At 38.5% G+C, this 19,995-nt stretch overlaps 1 protein-coding gene across 4 annotated transcripts in view; it reads right to left on the bottom strand.

The window, feature by feature from the left end:
- Nucleotides 1-19,995, bottom strand: part of RANBP9 (RAN binding protein 9) — a 59,112-nt gene that overhangs the window by 21,990 nt on the left and 17,127 nt on the right. For all 4 annotated transcript variants that reach the window (XM_039523574.1, XM_039523575.1, XM_039523572.1 and 1 more), the window contains exons 3-5: nt 7,897-7,949; nt 4,485-4,652; nt 1,516-1,538 (exon numbers count right to left, since the gene is read on the bottom strand). In XM_039523574.1, coding sequence (XP_039379508.1) covers nt 1,516-1,538; nt 4,485-4,652; nt 7,897-7,949 — 244 coding nt within the window. The remainder of the gene's footprint in view (nt 1-1,515; nt 1,539-4,484; nt 4,653-7,896; nt 7,950-19,995) is intronic.

Below are 19,995 nucleotides of genomic sequence, written 5' to 3'. Positions count from 1 at the left end.
GGAGAGAAAATAAAACACTGCCCATTATTTTGAGAGCCAAACCTCAACACTGGTAATTCTTCAAGCTAACAAATGCAGTTTTTAAAGCATGGTAAAACGTCACACTTTTTGGCTTCGATTTTATGTTGAAAACATGCATCTCCAAGTAAAATAATCCTGGTCTTAAAAAAAATATTGATTTCGAAACAAGAGCAAAAAAATTTAACACAAATGTATTAAGTGGTCGTTTCCATTTTCAGGTGTACCACCACTAAAGTTCAGATATTTTAGCAATGTTTTAAGGTAGAGAATTGAAATGATAGGGGCAACTCCTTAGCTTAGAAATTCAAGTATAATGCCTACAAAGAACGGTACCAGTTCACTAAAGCCCTTGTGATTTCTTTGATTTGTATCTAAAATGACTTCAAAGCATTGTCTTCTAAATTCTATTTTCTTTTCAGAGATTGGCCTTCACAGTGAACTTTTAAATATGGGCCCAATTCCCAAAGGGGTAAAAATCTGTTTTGCCAGCACTTATGTGTTCTAGGATCAGAATGAATTGTTGGATGCCAATAGTGTCTCTTCAGCTTTTTCTCTTAGGACCTAGAGGTGCAATGATGCCTTCCAACAGGATTGTGTGTCTAAATCGTTGTCCTCTAAATCACAACACCAAAGTCCAGATTGAAAATGACGTGAATGAGAGAAAGGCCAAAAAAAAAAAAGAGGCATCATGGTGTACCTATGGTACGAGGGGGCATTCATACAGAATGCTGCTGGAATAAAATCCAATCAAAAGATAAACTAGGGTTTATAGAATTTTATGCAGAATGTCACGATATTAAGGTATTTTAATTTATTTAAAATAATTAGTTTACATTACTTCGTACTATGAACTAAATTACGATTAAAAAGCCAAGTGTGACTAGTATTGACACACATTAAAAATAGCCCTTCTTGGAGGAAACGCCTAAATTTGTGATTTTACACACATAAAAGTTCATGTTTTAAGAAGTCTTTGCATATAATATAGCCACCATTTGTGTTTGAACAATGGGCATTTTGTGCTTCCAACTCAGGTATTCCCAAGAATGAACGCACAGACATACATACTTACATATTTGGGCATAAAACTATTACAATATAAAATAAGTTAGCTTTATCATTATTGTTCACAGATTCTCTCTCAACTGTTTGACAAGCACACAGGGTATATAAATATTTTAAAATCATGTATTACATTCTCATCCTGATTTTCTGATCAAAATCCTCAAGTAAATGCCCTGATACTAAAATCTGAACAGAGAAAAAATTGTAACTATTTGCTTTTCAGTATTAGTGTTTACAGATACTGAGTTTCAAGTTGTTGCCTCAGTGATATCTGTCAAACTGAAAACCAGATATAAAATGATATAAAAAGGGCATACTGCACATTTCCAATAAGCATAAGCTAGACAAGAACAGTCATAGTACATTTGAAACAGCTATTTATAGTATGCATAAAATTCTATTTTCTGTTTGAAAATCCACTTATCTTACCGGTAGATCCGTAAAAGCAATACCTGCAACAAACAGAGATGCATTAAAATAATTTTTCATATATTTGTATTGAGCAAGCAACTTCCTAGATGCTTTTTTTTTTTTTAAAGTATACAAGAGCATTCAAGTAGTCAGTTAAATTTGTCAGATCTTATAATTGTTGAAGAGAATATCTAATAGGGAATATCTAGATGCTAAATATTTCGTTTCTCTAATCGTTATGTTATAAGTTTGTAAAAACTTCCCAGACCTGCCTCAAAAGTAAGTATGACAGGCATGCTGACACCCATAATGCTTCTGCACAAGTTAGTGTAGTAGTAACAGGAACCAAAAGGTAAGTATTTGGCAAATAGAAAAGAAATATTTTCAAAAGATGATAAACATTTAAACTACCCCACACAGAAATATTCAGATCAATATTTTGAAACTTGGTAGCTTAAAGCTAAGTTCTCTTACCCATGTTATATAGGAGTCTAAGTATAGATTTGACAGCCTATCTTTAAGCAAACAAGTGTGAAAATTTAGGCCACAGTTGACTGTCTTAAATGTTACAGAAAAAAGTAGCAATAGCATTTTCATAATATATTCTGGCAATGTACAAGTTCTGTCATATGCAACTATAATAATGAGATGAAAGCAGCAAAGAGTCCTATGGCACCTTATAGACTAACAGACGTATTGGAGCATGAGCTTTCGTGGGTGAATACCCACTTTGTCGGACGCATGTATTCACCCACGAAAGCTCATGCTCCAATACGTCTGTTAGTCTATAAGGTGCCATAGGACTCTTTGCTGCTTTTACAGATCCAGACTAACAAGGCTACCCCTCTGATACTTAATGAGATGAAAGTTTACTGCAAAGAAATCTCTCCTACTGGCAATGCATAGAACTTTTCTTGTTTGCAAAAATTAAAGAGAAGTAGCATATTTGCCAGAGGCGTTGTTGAAAATTAATTAGTTCTAATCCAAACTAAGTATTCTACTAGAGTTTGATAAAGTTAAACCAGGTATTTTAGTATCTAGTTATAAAATATGAGAAGCTGATAAAACCAGAAGAGTAATTTTGGAATTTACTGGAATTAGGAAAAAATAAAAATAAAATCCAACCTTTATATGTTCCCAGAGCTTTAGGTAAATTTTAGAAAAATAATTCCAATTTCAAATAGATTCTTTTGAAGGAGTGAAATTGTGTATCTGAAACCCACAGGGTATATCAATTTTCTTCTCTTCATGCTGAAGGATTTTATTTTTAACCTTACTAGCTGTCCATCTATGCTGACAACTCAAATCTACTTCTGTTTTATTTCTCCATCTGATATAGCACTATCATCTCAAATGTACTATGGCAAAAACAAAGCTTCTAATCTTTCCTCCTAAATCCAACCTCATTTTCCACCACCATTAACAACTCCATCCTCATCACTGAGGCCCTCGATATAGGACTCCTTATCATCATCTTTCTCCCACGCAAACTGTAACTAAATCCTGCTGCTTCTTCCATTACATCCAAAATTCATCATTTCCTTATGGCTAACTTGCTGTCCATGTCCTAATCTTCTCCTGCCTTGACTACTCAAACCTCTTCCTCTTTGGAATTCTTAACTGTCACCTCCTCCTCCAATTTCTCCAAAATGATCTCTTACGTGTTGCTATGATCTTATTACTCCAACCCCTCACTTTTGCGACCTCCCAACAGCTTTACATGACTTTAAACACGCTTTTTGTCCTTCCCTTCAAGGCCTATATTAAGCTCCTGCCTAAATCTACAGCCAGTTTCTTTCCTAGTCCCACTCCTATCAACAAGAGAAGTCTTAACTCATCCCCTTTGTCATTTTCTCACATCGTCTAAGCCTTATTCCAATGGTCCCCCAGCCCTTTTCATCTGGCGGAGGACCGTGGCAGCAGATGAGCATCCGCCGAAATGTCGCTGACAAGCACCATCATCCAGAGTGTTGCCGCCGAATTTTGCCAGCATTTCAGCGGATGCTCATCTGCTGGCCAGCAGGCAGGCGCCATGGCGCCCGCAGGCACCACATTGGGGACTCCTGCCTTATTCCGTTAGCCCCTATTTCAACAGTCTTCCAAAACCTATTCACCAAGCCACAACCCTCTCCTTAACCCACTGCTAATACAAACATGCAAGACATGAGGAAAGAAAAATATCTTTGGTCACTAAAGTGTGTGCAACCTATCTGAACTGCCAGACAGGTAACTTATGTAAGATTAATACCACCCATCCCTGCTGTGCTCATCCTCAAAGTTTCTGTACAATGTAGTATAATGAGACATGATGCTAAAACGTACTGTGAAGGGTTAACTGGCATAAATTTGGGATGGCCTATGTAACTAACTTGTGGCTTTGTTCCAGCTCTAAATGGCTTGGGAACTGGTTACCTGAGAGATCTCTCTTCCAGTTGAGCTAAATGAATATGCTTTAGATAAAGCCCCTTTGATTTAAGGAGTATGGAGCTACTGGCAGTGTGCTGTTCACAAAGGGACACACTATATTCTCCTATGCTCTGGGACAAAGGGTAATTAGATTTGTTAGCAGACTTCATCTAACAGTAACACACAGTATATAATTACAAATTCAAAAATATAAGCTTGAATTTAATTGCGACAACTGAAGACTAGAGACCTTCAGAAAATTCAGATGCCAGATCTTAGTCACCACGAGTTGAAATATACGCAGATCTCCTGGGAAAGATGGTGTGGGAAAACCCCTCCTAATTCATGTATAAGGTTTTAATGTTGCATTAGTAAGTTTTTCCACTTTTCTTATCTGCTCATTTAAAGCCCTGGAGTATAACCCCATTTAAAAAAAAAAAAAGGTCCATATTTAAGGTGCTTATGAATCTTGACTCCAATGTCAGGGACCAGTATAACACAATTTTAAGATTTTAAATGTACAAAAAACTGCACTAGGTTTGATGACATCAGCTGTCATTAGCAGTGATTGTTTTCCATACCCAAACTATGTCCATTCTTTGTGTAGAAGCAGGTATTGTTGATAAGGTTTACACAACAACCAATGACATCACCAGTTGTAAATGTTGGGCCATAGGGTTGTCCAGTTCCAGAGGAACAAAATGAATGTCCATCATCTCCATGGTAACCATATGAATGTTTATCCCAACCTATAACAAAGCATTTCAAGTTTTATTCACTTGTTTCCACTACAAATGAATGGAAAGAAATAAACATACAGCAAAAGTTTACTTGTTACAATCCAAGCAGTTTTTTATTAAGGTTGATTACTACACTCACCGTTATTCCTGTAAAACAGTAAAATAACTGTTACCAATACACATAAGACACAAACTGCTAACATTAAAATGCTCTGGTTCACATGAATATCAACTTCTTTCAAAAATGGTTGAACATATAATTCTATGTACGGGTGCCAAATTCAGGGGAAAAGTCACTAATACTAGATAATCAAGAAGGCCTAATTCTGCATGTGGAGAAGCTGGAGAATAAGTAAGTTTCACACAACTGCACACTTTCCTCTGTTTTCAAAAGGAAACTTATGAATGAAGCAGCTATAGTGCTCCCTCAGTACAAACACAAAAAACTCTCTGGAAAGGAGTGACCTTGTAGGCATCAGATGTTCAGATCTGCAAGGGAGCATACATCTGATGCAAGGGTATATAAAGGAGCTCAAACCCCATTTCCAACCCAGTTTCATTCCACATAATCGGCAGCTAACGGACTCCAAAGAAGTGGGGAATGTGGATCTATATACAATCTGCCTGAAGAGCTAGTTACTTGGAAGTAACTCATTTTCCTGAGTACTATCCAACAGCCCCACTCATGGGAGATTACCCAGAAGTAACTGTCAAAGGAAGAGTCACAGAACTAAAATTTCAGGACTGCTCTCCTGAATTTTCAGGATTTTTTTTTTTTAATTGGATGCTGGCATTATTGTACTCTTGACAGGAGGCTTAGACTGAAAATGCAGCTTGTTTGGATGCATGAGAAACTGGAGACTAAAGATGCTGTAAGGCTAATTTAACCTTATTTACATTTGATTAAAATTAACCAAGTCTTTAAAAAAGGCATTTTTTATGTCTCCTATTTCTTATGTATTCAAAAATGGGAGCTGCATTTCCAGTCCTACTCAAAGGGCAGCTATTTTAGTGATCAGAATCTTACTGTATTACACTGAAGCTTTTCTTTAACATAACATTTTAGGTGAAATGTTCAAACACTACAATTCAGGGAAGTTATGGTTCCCACAACAGCCATATCTTGAATGTATGTATAATAAGGACACATTTGACAGCACAGACAGTAAATGTTATATATTGCACTACAGGATCAGTTTAGTTTACTGTCAGAACGAACTTGTTTTGCTCGCCTCTGAGCACTTAAAATCTCAGCCATAGGATTACTATTATTTTTCTTCTTAAAAAACCAAGCAATTAAAAAAAAGGTTGGGGGGGGGGCCCTAGGCCAATACGATTTGAAATAGCGAAGTTTAAAATCTCTGAAAAGCCCAGTAAAGTATATACTAACATGTCACAATGTGTTGACAATGTACAACAATATTCCATGTATTTGTATTAAGATATAGGCCCTGATCCTGAAAATCAATGGATTACTTGTGTGATCAAAGTTAAGCATGTGAGTGTTGGCACCATAGGAGCTGACTCCGTGAGTGGCTCCAGAGCTGGATCACCCATGGAAAAAAGTTAGTGGGGAATATCTTTGACTGCCCTGCCGAGCAACTCTTCCCCCTCCCTCCCAGCGCCACCTGTCCGCTGCGGATCAGTTGTTCCGTGGCATGCAGGAGGCACTGGGAGGGACGGAGAGGAGCGGGAATAGGGTGACCAGACAGCAAATGTGAAAAATCGGGACGGGGGTAGGGGGTAATAGGAGCCTATATAAGAAAAAGATCAAAAAATCGGTACTGTCCTTATAAAATTGGGACATCTGGTCACCCTAAGCGGGAATGGGGTGTGCTCAGGGGAGGAGGCAGAGCGGGGTGGAGTGGGGGCAGGGCCCAGGGCTGAGCAGGGCTTGAGCACCCCCAGGGAAAATTGGAAGTCAGCAGCTGTGGTTGGCACCATGCTGTGCATTCCTTAACGTTCTTAAAACAGATAAGGAATCAATGTTGAGACAAGAGTAGATGTCCTGCTCTACTCATAACAGTGATATGCTTTTGATTACAGCAGGAAATCTCTGTTAGCTATTAGAAAATGATGTACTACAAATTTACTGAGCAAGGAAGCATTCTGTGATTCAGGCTTTCACCCAACTGCTTCCTTTACGAGATTTGTATTTATTCTGTAGCTGAAGTGTCTTGGTGGCATTCTAAATAGAAAAAGTATGATGGATATTAACAGGCTGGATTGATTAAGTCAGTGATTTAAAATGAGCTATTTTAATCATGATTTAAATCAGCAAACCAGGTACACTGATCTAAATAATCAGTTTTAATTGTGTTTTGCATTTGTATGTTATTTTCCTAAAGCAAGGTTAGTAACCATTAAAACACTAAGTAAATCTCACCTTCTCACACCAACTTAATATAGCTTTTACACTACCTCTGGTGCTTTCTTCACTAAATAGCAGGATACACTAGATCTAAAACATTTATTTATGCAGTTACATAGCTTAACTTACATTTATTCTAATTTTTATTTATTAAAAAATGGTGAATGATGGATTTCTTATTTACTAGATTTTTTACTTGTGATTTCAGATTAAAATTCAAATTCAACTAAAATGCACAAAAATAGCATTTTAATTTTTTTATTAAATAAAACTACCTTAAATGTTCTGGATATATAAGCAAAAAATTGTATTTAAAATTAACTCATTTATTAAACAAATAAAGCATAATTTATAGTGAATTGAACTGACTGGTTTCAGATCCTTAACCAGTGATTTCTACCTCTTCAGTGGTTTGACTTCAAAACTTTGGCACTAAACATGTATTGTTGACTACTTTTGTATTTCATTTAAAATATTTTAATAGATTATAAGAAGCAGAGGCTTTAACATAGGTTGCCAATTTCAAAGCGAATTTTAAATAGATTTATTATTAAAAATAAGCCTGCATTTACTTTAAATCAAAAAATCTTATTTAAAATAAGAAATATAGAGTTTAATTTTATTTGCTTTTATCCACCCTTGATTTTAATGCCCTGAGAGCCAAAGTACAGTGACCATGATTAAGAATTAACTTTTTAGGCTGTAAGCTCTACAATAGCAAGGACTGTCGTTATATTGTATTATGCCCTGCTAAACACACACTGTTGATGTTCATCAGGATCAAATATATTTCAAAATATATTTACTTACTATACTGCAGAACCATTAAGTTAATGATATTGTTTAATTGTTTCTAAAATCAAACACAAACATTAAACGTACCTGGTAGTCTGTTCATATTTACACCTTGAGCAGAAAGCCCAATTCCCATGTAACTGTAAAAATCAAAACAACACAAAAACTTATCTTTCTTTTACAATACATGAACAAAAATATATGAAAGACATTTCCAAGAAACATTATCCTAATGAATCTAGTGCCAGTTAAATTGCTGAGAGATCATTTAAGACACTGGCAGTGCAAACTGGAATAGTGGCAGTGCAATCAAAACAGGAAAGACATTTCCAATGTACTTGCTGATTTGGTGCATCATGGATGAGGTATTTGTCCTTGAGGGAGGAATGATTTTAGAACAAGTTCCCTCTCCTGCAAACATCTCAGTTTTTATATAAAAGTACTAATGGAGGCCATCAAGTTCACAATAGGGCCTTGCTTCACTAGGCCAGTAACTGTTGCTATGAAGAGGAGGAATCAAAGAAGCTTTGCTGAAGAGAAGGCAATTCCAGAGAAAGACGAACCCCTGGAGGGTCCACCAATCCCTTGAGAAAACGCAGAAACAAATCACTTTACCAAATACACACACACAGACTGCATGCACATTTAAAAACAAATGTATATTTTTAGAAGACATTTATTAAAGTCACCCTAATAATCATGGTCTTTGAATGTTGTTAGCCAGAAGCTGGGAATGGGTGACAGGAGATGGATCACTTTATGATTACCTATTCTGTTCATCCCCTCTGGGGCACCTGGCATTGGCCACTGTCAGAAGACAGGATACTGGGCTACATGGACCATTGATCTGACCCAGTATGATCATTCTTATGTTATCAGTAAGATTGAGCATTGGCCTGCTAAACCCAGGGTTGTGAGTTCAATCCTTGAGGGGGCCATTTGGGGATTGGTCCTGCTTTGAGCAGGGGGTTGGACTAGATGATCTCTTGAGGTCCCTTCCAACCCTAATAATCTATGATTCTGTGTGTCTAACCTAAGCAAACTGTTCAATTTGTTGTGGTTTTGAGAATAGTTCAAGCTAGTTCACATAATAGAAATCAAAGAGAAAGGCAATATCTTTTATTACACCAACTTCTGTTGGTGAGAGAAAGAGAAGCTTTTGAGCTACACAGAGCTCTCTTTCAGGTCTGAAGGTGTAACGTTGCACTCCATAATGTTTTATGGAAATATGCTTATGAGTGTAATATGATGCAACTGGAATATGCTTCATGCAAAAGGTCTCTTGTAAGGTATCACTACAAAGGTTATAACCTACTGAATATATTCCTCTTATTTGTATGCATGTGTCATCCTTGTATCTGAAGCTAAAAATATGAAGCATAACTCTGAGACCCTATTGTAATTATGCAGATGTGGGTCATAATGGTGGTTTAGAATCTTGATGGCTCCCACTGACTAAAATGATAGGTTGTAAAGGGTTTACTTTACCTGCAAGCCTTCCTATATATGTGCCGGCCAGCCCTGGAAGAATGGAGGGGGGCTCACAGTGACATGTGACCATGTCACCTGATACTGGAATCCATCTTAAAACTGGTACTTTTCCATTTAGAAGGAGGGGTGGGGACAAAAGATTCCTGCCTTGTACCAGATATATAAAAGGAGGGGGAGCAGAACAAAGGGAGGGATAGCTTTGAGCATTGGCCTGCTAAACCCAGGGTTGTGAGTTCAATCCTTGAGGGGGCCATTTAGGGAACTGGAGTAAAAATCTGTCTGGGGATTGGTCCTGCTTTGAGCAGGGGGTTGGATTAGATGATATCCTGAGGTCCCTTCCAACCCTGATAGTCTGTGATTCCAGTCATGAGAAAACCCCTGGTTTACACCTGCGGGAAATGACAAGGACTGTACCAGGAGAAAGGATTGGGCGCAGACTAGGAAGGAGTCTAGTCTGTGAAAGAAGCTGATTGGAACATCTCTGAGGGTGAGATTTAACTGTAAGCAGTTTCTTAATGTATTAGGCTTATACTTGAGTGTTTTGTTTTATTTTGTTTGGTAACTTACTTTGTTCTGTCTATTACTTGGAACCACTTAAATACTACTTTTTATACTTAATAAAATCACTTTGTTTATTAGGAAACCCAGAGTAAGTAATTAATACCTGGGGGAGCAAACAGCTGTGCATCTCTCTCTATCAGTGTTCTAGAGTGGATAATTTATGAGTTTACCCTGTATACGTTTTATACAGAGTAAAACAGATTTATTTGGGGTTTGGATCCCACTGGGAACTGGGTGTCTGGGTGCTGGAGATAGGTGACCTGCTGAGCAGTTTTTGGTTAAAGTCTGCAGCTTTGGGGGCCTGGACCAGACCTGGGTCTGTGTTGCAGCAGGCTAACATGTCTGGCTCAACAAGGCAGGGTTCTGGAGTCCCAAGCTGACAGGGAAAACAGGCTCAGAGGTAATCTTGGCACATCAGGTGACAGTCCCAAGGGGGTCTGTCACCAAACCCATCACAGAAGCTACTCAGAGTTGGTCCATTAAAAGATATTACCTCATTCACCTTGTCTCTCTAATATCCTGGGTCCAACACGACTACAAAACTGCATACATAAATCAATCAAGGCACAGTAGCTAATGAACAAACACTATTAAGCAAAAAAGACCCCCTAGGCCAGTTTGAAAATAGTCTATGCTAATAAGCTTGTTCTTAACATTTTTCTCTTTGTATACATCTGATTTTCAAATAAATTTTCTATTATGGAGTAGAAGTTAACTTGGTATTTTAACTACAACTACTAACCAGCCATGAGCTAAATGGCCTGAAAGTGACCAGTACATCATGGATGTAACATGCTTACTTGTGGGAATTCAGGGTTTCCTGTCACATCTGATCACCACAATTACCTGCTTCCCTGCTGCCTCATGTACCGCTACATGCAAAGCATTCCCTCCAGTGATGCCTGATGTGTCCCATGCACACCCCTGAAGTGCTGACAATCCATGATGGAACCTCAGCACTTCAAAGATGAATGCCATAGTTTCTGATACAAAGAAGCTGAAGCAGTCAGTCAGTAAATAAAGGGATCAGGAGTTGGACTTTTATTTACATTACTGAGGCACTGATCAAGACAGTCAACATAACTATTCCAAATAACGTAAATGGAAAAACCTAGATTTCCATTAAATATGTAAAGGGATCAGATTTACAAGGCCAGCCTATAATCCCCAATATATGAAGGACTCCAATGTGAAAATTATAAATCTGTCAAAATACAACTGACAAGAGGGTTTTGTAAGCAAGTGTAAAGGATACCAATTTAATCGGCATACATTTAGACAGATTCTTTATGAAGTCTAACTACAAGAAAGCACCCACAGTTTAAAATTAACCAAATTACACCAGAAACATTTTTTCAGCCTGGTAGTCAAATTTTCATATCAGTATTTTATAAAGGAACAGTATTAAGATGTCAAACTACAGGATCAAAGACCGATATCAAGTACACTGAAAGATGAGACTGCATGCAATATGTTGGTCAGAACTTCCATTTAATCTGAAGAAGGAGCAGAAGATGCTCCTGCCTGTGAAGATAAAAAATGTTCTTCCCCCTTCTTTCCACCTCATATCACTTAAATCGTGGCTCTATGGATATTAGTCTCAAAAAGAGGCCTGTCATTTAATACAGCTGTAGACAGTAGTTTCATGTGGTGAAGAAAGTGGCACACTAACTACCCCTCCCCACTAACAGTACTGTTAGTGTAGATACCATGTGAGTCACTTAATACTGCTAAGAAAGCTAAAGGGTTTCAGCATAGTGTCTTTACGGAAACTAACGTGAAACTAGACAGTATTTCAATTAATTTATATTCTTGTAGAAATCTGAAAGAGGAAAGGATGAGCTAGAAATCAGTCAAGTATGTGAAATCAAATATTGACAAAAACAGTTAACCTTAACACAGATCAATGCATCTGTGAAACTGAGGGGGGAAAAAAAAAAGTCAGCACACTTTGGTTCTCACTTTTAGTTACTGCAAATCACAACCTACACTGATTTCCTCTTTGAGCACTAAAATACTGCATGTAAATTAGTTGAAATAATAAAGCTTTTGTATTTTTACTTGTTATCCAGCACCTAGAGCTACGGATTAAGTGTTTTATAAACTGAAAGATTAAAAAAAGTACAAATTTTTGCCCAGAATAATTGCTTGTACAAGAAACTCATTAGATGAATTGCACAGTTACATCCTGCACCCCTAAGGTTCACATATCAAGAATTTCTATAGTTTTGGAACTGGAGTAAAATTAAGGGCAAATATATGGATTTAAGAAGGGGCCCAGCACAAAAGGACAATGAAGCAAAAGGCAATGGCAGGCCAGGCTCAAGGTGTAGAGTCAGACTCTAGGCTACTGTCCAGGGCAATTACTGCCACACTTACTGGAAGCACTGGCATAAAGTGGGGCTCAGTTTCATAGGCAGTCACGAAGAAAACTAGGGACAGTTACCCATCCCCCACTCAGGGCATGTCATGGTACAACAGTCCAGGTAAAGATGGTGAGAATACAACAGGAAGCAGCATTACTCACTTCAAAATGCAGTCAGTCAACCTGCAAACCAATATGACTAAAGAACATGGAGAGAATGAGAACATAGCTACAGCTCAAAGATATGTGTATATTTTAAAGATTGCAGTTCCCTCCTTGCCTCTTCCCCTACCCAAAAACCAGCCCCCATTTTGCTACTGATATGAGTAGACTGAGGAAGAGGGTGGGTCAGTGAGAGTGTCTGGGCCTCAAACCAAATATCTGGAAGGAAATCATGAAGTCATAAAGTGCTAGCAAGACTCGGTATGAACTAATATTTCAAAATACAGTGTAATCTTAACCATGCACCATATACAATCATTTTAATCAGCCCATGAGAAAGCAGGATAAAAGCTTAAGGTTGACAATAGAACTAGAGGCGAAATGCTAAAAAGGACTATTCCTAATAGTATTCAGAGGCTTTTATATTTCCCTCTTTTTAATGTAAACACTCTTTCTTCAGGTTTCTAACTAATCACATGGCACAAGAACAAGCTGTCTATTTGAAATCATCAGAGTATCCTCTAACTTATATGCAGAATCAAACTCGCATTTTAAACCTATATACATTCCTCAGAATGCTAAGGAATTACAAAAAGGTTAAGGTTCAACTATTTGAATTCTCTTTTTGTAAAATGTAATCTGCTAAATGGGTAGCCATAAACAGACCGCTGTGTTTTTTCACTAGATTTACATTTTGTCTACACTTCAAATTTAATGTGAAACAATTCAAGTTGACCCACAAGAAAGTGCTTGGTGTCCACAAACAAAATATATTGTTGCAAATCATCTGGCCTTTGAATATGCATTAACAACTTTACATTGGAAGTGTTTGCGCTGAGAGTGAAATCCTGCCTCATCTCACTAGAGTAGGTGTGGGTGCATCTCCATCTCATGGCAAATGCTACACAATTTTACTGCCAAGTCATCCTGCTGGTATCCCATGCTGCTCTGTTGACTACCTGGGTCACCTTCCTCTTTACCTGTGTGCCTTCTACTGCTCCAAGATTATCCTGGCTGGCTGTTACCTTTCGGTTTATATGCTAGCATGCAGCCAGAGGTCTTTCCTTTGCAATTCCACCTTGTGTGGGCTTCAGATACCTGTCTTATTCTTATCATTGATTAGGCAGTCATACCTCATGAATCAGTGTGGTCTTGTTGTGACAAAGTCCTTGACTTCATTGCCCTCTAGGGAGAGGTGTGCGTAGTCATCAAGTGGAATCACCACAATGCACAAGTATACCAGTAGTTATCCAAACAAACCAGGGCTGCAGCAGCGGGGCTCCGCCAGTGATTTAAAGGGCCTGGGGCTCCCCATGGCCGGAGCCCCAGGCTCTTTAAATCACTGCTGCAGCCCTGCCACCGCTACCCCAATATAATGGCATTTCACCTATAACGCGATAGGGATTTTTGGCTCCCCATGACTGCGTTATATCAGGGAAGAGGTGTATTTTTATACAAGTTTATGGGAAAGGGGTTTTGAGCAACTTACTTCCGAGTACCATGAGTATACTATAATATTTATATAAAATCTCACTGACTCCTGAGCTTTTACACCCCATTGGTCAAAATGGCGGCCATGGCAAAGAATGTATAAATGCAGCCATTTTCCCCCTCTTTGCTAACTCAGCCACCATCTTGCTGTCTCCTGTCCCACACACCTTACCATTGTGTCTGTTGTCTATCCCTCCCCTAAGTATGCCCCCATACCCAAGACGGCAGCACCACGGGAGTTAAAGTTTTAAAAGGAACTTTTTATCGTACCAGGAAATACACGGGGGGGAAAAAAGCAACTGACTCACTTTTATTAATGCTCACTTTTATTAATGCCCTCTCCACTTTTAGCTAATATGAGTCATTAGGAGGTAACTCAGACAAGGCATGGTGCAAAAATTAAACGAAAAGCACTAAGAATTTAACCCACCACATACAGAAGAGAGCCCCTCCCCCCGCCCCCTCTCAAAAGTTTCTAGATCTTGGTTTTATTACTGCCCTCAGCTTTGAGGCAATGCAAGTTATTACGAGGTAAACTGACCAGATCATGCTATACCGACATCTCAAAAAGAAAGATTTTTTTTACTTTTATGAAATTCACCGCTTACTGCAGAATTTTAATTTTTTTTTATTTTTATTGCAGTACTTAGAAAGAATAAAAAAAAGAAGTTAAAAGAAAGTAATACTCCAATTTAGCACCGAGATTACATGGCAATCTTGGAGCACTGCCCAGATAGCTTGTGGATCTTTTCCACTGCTAGACCTGCTCTGGGGTCACGATTCTGGCACACAGGAGCATGGCATATTTTCATGGTTTGCCCATTGCCTTTCTGAAAAATATCCTCCTCTGATTCTTGTGGACACACTTGAGCATAACATCCTCCATTGCAGGGGGCCTCAACCTCTTCTTTTTTCTCACCCAAATTCCACTACCACCTGTACTACTACAACTGTTATTGTGGCTGTTTTTTCCCAGGCCAGCTGCATAGGGCCCAGGGCAGCAAGCAGGGCAGGGCCAGGCCACAGGCCCCAGCCAACCCAGGTGGCCCAAGGGGCAGTGAGCAGGGGGTGGTGGGGCCAGCTGGGCAGGCTGGGGCTTCCCCCTTTTTGGCCCAGCCCCTGGACCCCAGGTCCTGACTCCTGCTCCTGGCTCATGCTCCCTGCCTCCAGGAGCCTCAGAAGAGGAAAACTGCTGCTCCATAATAGAAAGCTGCTGCTACAAGTGTAGCCTACAAGTGTAAAGTCTCTGACTGATGCACCAGCCCCCACCCCCTCCCCCCCCACCCCCTCCACCAGCATCATGCCATATCCTTATTTTCCTTATTTAACTAACTCTACTCTGCCACCTTCAACCCACCAGTGTCCAATGATCCTACTCTAAAAAAACAAAATTTGAAAATGGGAAAAATGTCCAAGCAAAACCCAAAACTCAAAGAAGCCCAAAAAGCAAGAAGGGCATCAAAGGGAGTGCGGGGCCGGGGGAGAGTCAACGTTTTATCACTGGTGGCATGAATACTACAGCTGAATAAATAGATACTACCCCTAGAATAATAAACTTTGAGTGACCAACTGAGGGACCAATAACAAAGCAAATGCCTGAAAATAATAAATAGAAGATAATAACAAAGATATAAGATAGAAAGAGCTCTTGAGAAGAGCTCTTGAGAGACAGAAAGAAAGAGAGGAGGAGGGAAGGAAAGCATGTGAAGAGAAGAGGGAAGGACACAGAAAAAGCTAAGACTTCAGAGGACGACTCAGGGGACATGTTGACAGGACTCACAAACATCCAGACACAGCGCCTGTCCCTCCCAGCCTAGCAGGACTCAGCACCCTCCACACACATCCCCATCCTTGCACAGCCCCCAAAGCAAAAACATATCTCCAAGATCCAAGATTATGGAACCTGATCCAAACATTACAATCTTGCCCAAAAACAGGTCTTTCAAGGCATTCTGTGCCACTAAATAAAGAAAATTAACTCACACAAAACCAGAGAGAGCCAAGATACCAACATGCCAACATGCCATTCTACCAACATGAGAGAACCTTATGCTACATACACATGTAAATTACAGCAGTACAGCAAAAATTTATGCTACTTTTAAAATTAAAACTGTTTACAGTGTAAAAAATAATAACAACACTTTAAATAATGCCAAGTTAATAAAAATTTTAATAAATAACATTCATTTTGTAAAGTAAAGTAAATAATACACAACATGTAATGTTCTACAATAAAAAATTCATCATTTTTTATACTCATACATTATTATACTATCTAAACAGTATCTTTTTCTACCTACACCATCCATATATTCCATGTTATATCATATATTCCTCCATATTAGCTTGCCACAGGTATTATACACAATAACCCATATTCCCAAAACACACACACAATGATATTTCTAATATTTCTAAATATAAAAGATATAAGAAGGAGAGGCCAATTTATATTTATGTGTTGTAGATGTGAACTAGACTCAAAGAGCAGAGCACAACTCCCCCTCACACTTTTCCCTGAGAGCTGCAGCAACACTGCTCAGCCCACCACCAGGTTCAAAAAGATTCAGAAAGTTCCCCCAACCTCCTTCCTCCCATCCCCACCCCTCCCTCTCTCACCCTCCATCCATAGGATAATTCACGCCCATTATAAGAAGCAGATACATCTAGGCTGGAGGCTAAAGAAGATCACTAGCTTTCCCTTTCGATCTTAAATCACTGATCCCTCAAATCAAGTCTCACTGTCACAACTAGTTCGAAGAGTTTCCATCTCAATAAGCAGATCACCAGGCAATGAGCAGACGCAAGGAAGATCAATGACTGGAGGAACAGAAAATATCCAAATATAACAAATAAAAAATAACTAGAAAATATTTAGAAGACCCAGAATGAAATAGAATATGTTACAGATCCTGGCCATCTTTTTCTTTTCAGCCCATCCATGTTATTAAGACCATTGTCCAAATCACCCACCCATACCACGCCAGTAAGAAAACCAGTCCCTTTCTCTGATGAAAGCCAAGGCCAGGTGGGAACGGAGGGACAGACCACAAGAATAACCATATGCTGCATCAACCATCTCAAGAACAGCCCCAATCTGGGGAGCTCAAAGCTTGTGTAAACCCAATAACCTCCTGTTGTTCATTTGCAGAGCCTTCTGACTCTGGGCACAGCTTGGATGGCATCCATCCTCCTCAATGACAACTGACCTGACAGATCTTACAACAAAAAAGTTAACAAGCTGATGGTGACAGCCACAACACAAACCAAGTTCTGGAAGAAAGTTCTCATGCAGGTGTTCTGCCACTGCAACTCTGGGGCAAGCTCTGCACAATCTGCTAAGGCTAGTAGGCATCCTGCAAATGTTGCCCCCTTCATTGCTCATCTCCAAGGTCTTCAGGTCCTAAGTGGTCCCAGCAATCACTGCTAGTTTTCAAGTGATGCCTTTATATCCCTGGTTCTGAACTCAGACATGACAGTAGACATCCTTTAGCAGCCTATTTATATTAATCCCTATAAGGATCACAGCATTGGCCAAAGTTTCCTTGTTGCTGCCTGCCTGACAGCACTTTGTAGCCACCACACCAGGAAGAACAGAACAGAGGATGGATGAAAAAAGAAAAAATCATAGGAATTCATTTTTGATGACAGTCTCACCCACATCCCATAGCCTAAAATCCACATCCCACAGTACAAAAACAATCACAACTGAAGGTTGAGTTGGTTGATGCACAGCATGTGATGTCAGAACCATGTTTTGTTGTCATTGCATTGCAAACAGTCATATACATTGCAACAATATAGGCAACATTAAACTTGATCAAGGGATAATAAAATGTTGCATACAACCAGATCTTGCAACCATTCATTGCAGATCACTTAACATAAAAAATAAATAAAAACAAAAACAAAGAAATGTAGAAATGACTGGACTGACTTGAAAAAGAAAGGAAAAAGAGAGGAAGTAATCTTATAGTAGCTAGGCTTTTTTTGGTTGTTTTTTCATTTAAGAACTGCATTCACATCATTGCTGGAGCTTCTCTCTCTATTAAATTTCATGATTATTGAATTATTAAGAACTATTGAGAATATGAGGATAAGAAGAGAAAGGAGAAAAAATGGAGAAAATGAGGAGATGAGGAAGAGAGAAGATAGAGAAAAGAAAGAGGGATAATATGCAATTAATTAATGCAGCAGATATACAATATATTATATACTTTCCTGAAGCTGTGCAGCAAAGCCATCACCATGAATCTGAACCTCTCAGTGGAAGGCAAAGGCAAAAGAGTCTCAAAGAAATTTATAATCTAAAACATTCTGACATCTCTAAATTCATAATTAAATCTATATGATATAAAAAGGAATATGTTATGGAAAAATAACTAGAAAGCTGAAAGCTACACATGATGATATATAAATTGGTATCAAATGATGAACACACATATATATATATTACACACATATATATATATATAAATCCCATTCTGTTTAAGAACAAATTAAAAAAAAAAAAAAAAAAAAAAACAATAAAAAAAAAAAAAAAAAATTTTTGCTAAAAAAATAACTAATAAACATTTTTGCTAAAAACATATTTAATAAATCCAAAAAAAATATCTTTATAAAATATCAATTCTTTGTGCCCATATTGATATTACAGATGTTGTATCTGGAGAAAGTTACTCCATCGTGCCTTGAAACCCAAGTTGTTTTGGTGATGATGAAAATAAGCGACTAAGCTAATATCTGGATCCTGTCCTCACATACGTGCTATAGAAATAAGGAAAGCAGCTTAACACCATACAGTGATAAATCCTAAGTTACCAAAACATCCGTATGGGACCAAACACAACTGAGGTCAAGTACTATCTAAGTTATATTTCTTCCTAACACTTCAATTTTAAAGTTATCAAACATGGAAATATGGAAAATAGTGCCAATAACTAATAAAAAGGGTGGTTTAACACTCCGGGGAAAATAATCAGTTATACAGTGAGTGCAGTTAAGAAGAGGGTTTGTTTTATTAGAAATCCTACCAGTAAAAGGGTACCGGGGGGGGGGGGGAGAGGAGGGAGCTTAACTACCCCCTCTATATGATGATTTAGATTACACAGTATAAAATTTTAAGAGGTTTTCGCATTGAGTCACTTGCAGGAATATTAAGAAATCTCAAATGCCCTACAGTATTCTACCGTCAGTCTTCATTGATGCCTGATTGTTAAGAGGTCAGAAAACTAAAAGCCATCTTTACAACATGCATTAAAATTCTGAGAAAATTAATGCAAGAGCTCTATTGTCAAGACAACCCATGATTCAACATAATGCACTGTTTTATGTTTCCTTCCCTATAAATTGCTTCAAAATATGCAGGAGGCCTAGTCGTTCATTTAACCCAAACTGAATGCAGATTTCTTTTCCAAGAAATTTCCTAAGAAGCCATTTTTGAAAGTAAAAGACTAGTCCATTCACACACAGTTCTACAACTGGTGGTAGAGGAAAATGAGATTACAGTCCACTGTAATAATGACTTCTTTTCTTCCATGGTATTTGTCCTCAGAAGATTTTAATACATTGATTCGGTCTTCATAGGTTTCTTCTGGCTTTCTAAGGTCAGCCACACAATTTTTCTCCAGTGGATGTTCTCTGCAAGGATGCAAGTTATACCAACTGAACAATACAGAGGAAAAAAAATGCATACAAATATGACCCCTGCCAAATAGATGGTATTGTGGAGTAATCGCAGAGTGTTCTGCGAAGTTATACGCAGATGCCCAGGTTGCTGCCCTGCAGATTTCCAAGTTAGGAACATTCTTGAGGAAGGCGACAGAGGAAACTGATCTTGTGGAGTGTGTGCAGATTCCAGACGGAGGTCCCACTCTGCAAACATGATAGCAAAGCTCAGAAGATTTCCTAAAGGCCTTCATCCTATCCAGGTAAAAGGCGAGGGCTCTCCTAATGTCTAGCATGCGCAGTATAGCCTCCCTGTTATCATGGTGAGGCTTAGGGTAAAAAGTCAGGGGGTGAATCATCTGGTTTATGTGAAAAGACGAGGTCACCTTGGGGATGAACTTTGGGTATGACCTAAGAGTAACCTTGTCTTTAAATAAAACTGTAAG

Source organism: Mauremys reevesii, linkage group 2, assembly GCF_016161935.1.
Source record: "Mauremys reevesii isolate NIE-2019 linkage group 2, ASM1616193v1, whole genome shotgun sequence".
NCBI classification, from domain to species: domain Eukaryota; kingdom Metazoa; phylum Chordata; order Testudines; family Geoemydidae; genus Mauremys; species Mauremys reevesii.
Note: the sequence above shows the minus strand (reverse complement) of the source record. Positions and strands in the feature narration are given on the sequence as shown.